Genomic DNA, 5,541 nt, shown 5'->3' on the forward strand with positions numbered 1-5,541 from the left:
GTCTGGGAGACGGAGTGAGACTCCAACTCAAAAAAAAAAAGAGCAGGGGAGCGGGCCTCTCGCGTGCTAGCAGACGTGGTAGGCGTGGGGTGACGGAGGCCCTCCTGCAGGTCCCCCACGGAGTCATCCCCAGTCAGGAGGGGCCGGGTCAGAATCACCACCCAAGAGCTGAGGGGTCAAGGCCCAGCCAGGACTGGGCTCTTGCCAAGGGGGCGGAGCTTCCGATGTGACTTCCAGGGCCAAGGTGGGACAGAGTTAGTGAGGAGTCACGAGGAAAGAGGCCTGTGACTGTGAGTGGGGGGCTTTCCTGGCCAAGGCTTCTCTGCCTGCTCTGGGGGCTGCCATCCGGACTGGGCTATTTTGGGTCTGAGCTAAAGAGGCTGAGACGTCAGAGCAGCTGGTAACCGACTTTTCCTTTGTTCCTACGGATGAGGCAGCCTCCTCCGCTCCTAGGAACCCCCCCTCCCCACTCCACCCCACTCACATTTCACTTGGGAAGTGACCCCATTGAGGGCCGTCTTGATAGACCACCGTCCACGCCCCTTCCCCACCCCCTGTGGGGGAAACCTCAGCCCCAGAATGAGTGGAGGGCGGGGGAAAGGTTACAGCCAGGAGCACACCCCGACTTCTGGGGCAGAGTCCCGGGGGGGGACCTGAGGCTTGGATGCTGCCAGAAGCACCCCAGGAAGAGGCAGCCGTTTTGTTCCCACTTGTCCAGCCAGTTCCTCTCAGGAAGGGGCATGAGCTGGGCACCTCCATGGTCTCTGCCAGCCTGAGGAAGATGGTTCCAGTTAGAACCAGGGCCAGAAACACTTACACCACTGTCCTCCCTCACCGTACCTCTCACAGACCCCAGCTACCTGCCACCGCCAAGGCCAGCTGTGTCCACTTCTCTGGACCTCTTCTCCATCAGCTCCCACCAGAGTCATCTACTGCCCCCTCCCCCCGGCAGTGGACCCCATAGTCGGCCTCTACCTGGGAGGGGCAGCTTTAGAAGTAGAACAAGTTCTAGGGCGGGCTCGGTGGCTCAGCCTGTCATCCCAGCACTTTGGGAGGCCGAGGTGAGTGGATGGCCTGAGCCCGCAGGTTCGAGACCCCCCCTGGGCAACTTGGCGAGACCTCATCTCTACAATAAATCAAAAATTAGCCGGGCATGGTAGCGCACGCCTGTAGTTCCAGCTACTTGGAAGGCTGAGACGGAAGGATCGCCGGAGCCCAGCAGGTCAAGGCTGTGGTGGCCGGGAGTGTGCCACTGCACTCCAGCCTGGGTGACAGAGTGAGATGCCAAATCAAAAAAAAAAAAAAAGTTGGTCTCGGTGGCTCAGCCTGTAATCCCGCGCCTTTGGGAGGCTGAGGAGAGTGGATCGCCTGAGCCCACGGGTTCGAGACCTGCCTGGGCAACTTGGCGAGACCTCATCTCTACAATAATTCAAAAAAATCAGCTGGGCGTGGTAGCGCGCGCCTGTAATTCCAGCTACTTGGAAGGCTGAGGCGGAAGGATCGCCGGAGCCCAGCAGGTCGAGGCTGCGGTGGCCGGGAGCGGCCACTGCACTCCAGTCTGGGCGACAGAGTGAGACTGCAACTCAAAAAAAAAAAGTAGAACAAACTCTGCCCACCCAGGGTGTCTGAGGCTGTGACTCCAGAGCGTGAATGTGGAGGAGGTATCTACCCCCTTGGCCTCCCGGCTGGCTACTTACCCTCCTGAGCCGCCAGGTAATGCTAGGTGAGCCCACTGCCCCCACCTTCAACCTGGGCAAGTATCAAGTCAGTGTTCTCAGTGCCAACTCCAGCATCGCCAGCTGCTCCACAATTATTTCTGCCTTAAATTTAGACCCATCTGTTATCTGCAGGGGGTGGGGATGCCAGAGAAAGAGGAGGGCGCGCAAGAGGGGTGAGGCTGCAGCTGGTGTGGCTCCGGCCCGGAACTGGGGGACAGACAGAGCCTTAGCCGAGGCAAGAGGGGAGACCAGGGTCTGCCCAGCGGCAGGAGGCTAAGCCTGAGCATCAGGCGATGGGGAGCCCGGAGGTCTAAACACGCCCGTCCTCCCTCCCCAGAGACGAAGGAGGAGCTAGAAGAACTCATGTCCGACATTAAGAAGACGGCAAACACAGTTCGTTCCAAGTTAAAGAGTGAGTCGGGCTCCCAGCCTTGGCTGGCGTGGTTGCGGGGTGGGGGGCACTCTAGGCCTGCTTCTTCCTCCGTGTAGCCCACGGGGTTTCACCCATCCTAGACCTTGCTGTCCTGGATGAGGGTGGCATGTGCCCATTCACTCCAAGGCTGCTTGGCCAGGTCTGTTTGTGCCAGGCCCGGCTGGGCCTAGGGACACAGACGCCTGAGGGTCTGTCAAGAGAATGCTCGACTCTGGGCATCTCTCCTCTCTTCTGCTAAAGAGGGTTAAAGAAGTGGCCAGCACTCCTTGGTCTCACCCAAAAGCACCTGCACACTCGTACAGACACAGGCGTGCACATCCCGTGAATGCCTCGGCCTCAGGCCACGCGCCCTGCCATCTGATCCTCCCAACTCTGGCTTTTTGTGCACAGCCTTCCTGAGCACAAAGGGAGCAGTACCCAGGCACAGGGTGGCCCGAGCCATCAGACCGCACACAGCAGATGCGCATTCACGCGCGTGTGCGCGTGCGCACACACACACACACACACACACACACACGTGCATGGTGAGCCTGCAGCCCCGTGGGGGTGTGCGTTTGCACACACACGCACACAGCATCACAGCCGGAAGGGCCTTGGGTGGCCCCTCCCCCATCAGGCCTGGCGCTGTCTTCCTTTGCTTCCCATGTGACCCCGCCACTCACAGGCCACACACAGACCCCAGCCCTCCTCTGGGGAAGGCCAGGTTACATCTCTGCAGCCATGTGTCCCCCCAGGCATCGAGCAGAGCATCGAGCAGGAGGAAGGCCTGAACCGCTCCTCAGCGGACCTGAGGATCCGGAAGACACAGGTAGGTGGGGGCCTGGGCTCTGGGAGCGGTGGGCACCTGGACGCTGGGTCTCTGTGGGGTCTGACACCCGCTCCCCCGTCTCGGACCCCCAGCACTCCACGCTGTCCCGGAAGTTTGTGGAGGTCATGTCGGAATACAACGCGACGCAGTCTGACTACCGCGAGCGCTGCAAGGGCCGCATCCAGAGGCAGCTGGAGATCAGTGAGCGGAGGGGTTGCCCCGGCAGGGCTGGAGGGGTTGGGGCCAGGGCTGCCGCTGGGCTTTCCTGACCCCGCTCCCTGCTTGCTTGCAGCCGGGCGGACCACGACCAGCGAGGAGCTGGAGGACATGCTGGAGAGCGGGAACCCTGCCATCTTTGCCTCCGGGGTCAGTGTGGGCCCCTCCCTTCTACCATGACAAACCTACCATGGCTCCCCCCGTCCCCGACTCCTAGGTCAGGGCAGTATCTGGACACAGCCACCCTGTGCGGCAGATCTTAGACAAGGGCAAGCCCCAGAGAGCGGAAGGGACCAGGCTAAGGTCCCATTGGTGTCAGCGGCAAAGGTGGAATCAAGACCCCATCACCTGGGGCCTCCCAGTTGGATCCATTTCCTTTCTGCCTGTGAACGTTTGCCAAAGGCCAGGGCCTCCTCCCATCGACCTCAGGACCGATTTCCCCTTCTGGGGAGGAAAGGTTGAGGACTTGGCTGTCTATATTCAAGTGAGGCCTGTGCCTTAAAGAGCAGGGGTGCTTCCCGAAGGAGGCGGCACACAGGTATGGGAGGCAGGCTTGGGGGTGTGGGCTCCCAGAAAGAGGGGAGGGGCAGACACATTTCGTGTGGGGGAGGGGATGGGAGAAAGGCAGGGGTCCGTGGGGCAGTCCACTTGGGCTCTGCGAAAACAATGGCAGCAGGAGCTGTCGCCTGCCGCGCACCTACTGCGTGGCGGCACAGGTGGGGAGTATGATGAGCCCCGTGTTACAGGCCGGAAATTGGAGCACAGAGAGAGCAGGTGACAGCTGGTGGGCAGTAGGGCTGTGACTAGGAAGCCGGAGGCTCCGCTTCCGGAGCAGCTCTGCCCACCCTCCACGGGCCTCGGGGTCCCAGCTCCCTGCTCCCCCCCCAGATCATCATGGACTCCAGCATCTCGAAGCAGGCTCTGAGCGAGATCGAGACGCGGCACAGTGAGATCATCAAGCTGGAGAACAGCATCCGTGAGCTGCACGACATGTTCATGGACATGGCCATGCTTGTCGAGAGCCAGGTGGGTGCCCGGGTCCCCTCCCCCCGGCCCGCAGGAGCACCCAGGGCTGCACTGACCCCCCCCACCCTTTCCGCCCCACACGCTGCCCTGCCTGGGAGGGACCGAGTCAGGTAACCAACCACCTGCTGCTGAAAGGACCTGCCACCTGGTGCCTCCCAGTTGGCTCCACTTCCTTTTTGCCTGTGAACGCTTGCCCACCCGGAGGCCCCTCTCTTCTGCATGGCTCTGCTTGGCCCTCCAGGACCCCGGGCCCTGCACGACTCCGCCCTCTACACCCCACCCTGCCCTGTCTCGTCTGGCTGCTGCTGAGCATGGGGCCACTGAGGGCTGGGCGCTTTCCTGGGAGTTGGAGGCGTAGTGGTCTCCAGGACAGCGGAGGGGCCTGCTTCCTGGAGCGATGGCTATTAGAGAATCAATGGAATATTCTCCAGTGGCGGGCAGACTGGACAGTGCCTGTGACTTACCTGGAGGGCTTACTGTAGGCTTCTAGGTCCCCATTCCCAGAGACAGGTAGGCCGGGCGGAGTCCCGGGAGTGTGCCTGACAAGCTCCAGGGAGGTGCTGATGCTGCTGGTCTGAGGACAACACAGTAACGCTGTGCTAGGAGGACAGGGTGGGGCACTTTGGATAGAGTGGTCAAGGAGGGCTTTCCTGAGGAGAGGGCGTTTGAGCTGATCCCAAAAAGGGTGGAGGGGAGCTGGCTGTAAGACTTCCTAGGGGAAGAAGAGTAAAGAGCTGGTCTCAGGCCAAGGGACCGGCAATGCCAAGATTCCAAACCTGGGAAGAGCCAGACTTATTTGAGGAGCAGAGAGGAGGTCTGTGCGCCCGGGGCACAGGGAGTGGGCGGAGCTGAGATGAAGCTGAAGACGAGGTGGACAGGGTCTTGGCAGGTTGAGCGGGGCATGGAGACTCTTCTAGATTGGAGAGTTTAATTTTTCTAATTTTAATTTTTTTTTTTGAGTTGGCATCTCACTCCGTCACCCAGACTGGAGTGCAGTGACTGCTCCTGGCCACTGCAGCCTCAACCTGCTGGGCTCTGGTGATCCTTCCACCTCAGCCTTCCAAGTAGCTGGAACCACAGGCATGTGCCACCATGCTTGGCTAATTTTTTTATTTATTGTAGAGATAAGGTCTTGCCATGTTGCTCAGGCTGGTCTTGAACCCCTGAGCTCAGACAGTCCTCTCATCTCCACCTCCCAAAGTGCTGGGATTACAGGCTTGATCCACCGAGCCCGGCTAGATTGGAGGTTTTTATTTTTATTATTAATTTTTGAGTTGGAGTCTCCCTCTGTTGCCCAGACTGGAGTGCAGTGGCCGCTCCCGGCCACCGCCGCCTCGACC

The 5,541-nt window shown here is 60.4% G+C and overlaps 1 protein-coding gene across 1 annotated transcript in view; it reads left to right on the top strand.

Annotated features, from left to right (window-relative positions):
* STX1A (syntaxin 1A) overlaps positions 1-5,541 on the top strand; it is a gene marked incomplete at its 5' end in the record, with an annotated part of 9,863 nt that overhangs the window by 1,765 nt on the left and 2,557 nt on the right. The window contains 5 exons of the mRNA XM_008050850.1: positions 2,056-2,130; positions 2,886-2,959; positions 3,052-3,160; positions 3,252-3,325; positions 4,064-4,201. Of these exons, the coding sequence (XP_008049041.1) occupies positions 2,056-2,130; positions 2,886-2,959; positions 3,052-3,160; positions 3,252-3,325; positions 4,064-4,201 (470 nt within the window). The remainder of the gene's footprint in view (positions 1-2,055; positions 2,131-2,885; positions 2,960-3,051; positions 3,161-3,251; positions 3,326-4,063; positions 4,202-5,541) is intronic.

Source organism: Carlito syrichta, unplaced genomic scaffold (genome assembly GCF_000164805.1).
Source record: "Carlito syrichta isolate Samal-C Ts95f unplaced genomic scaffold, Tarsius_syrichta-2.0.1 Scaffold153877, whole genome shotgun sequence".
NCBI lineage: Eukaryota > Metazoa > Chordata > Mammalia > Primates > Tarsiidae > Carlito > Carlito syrichta.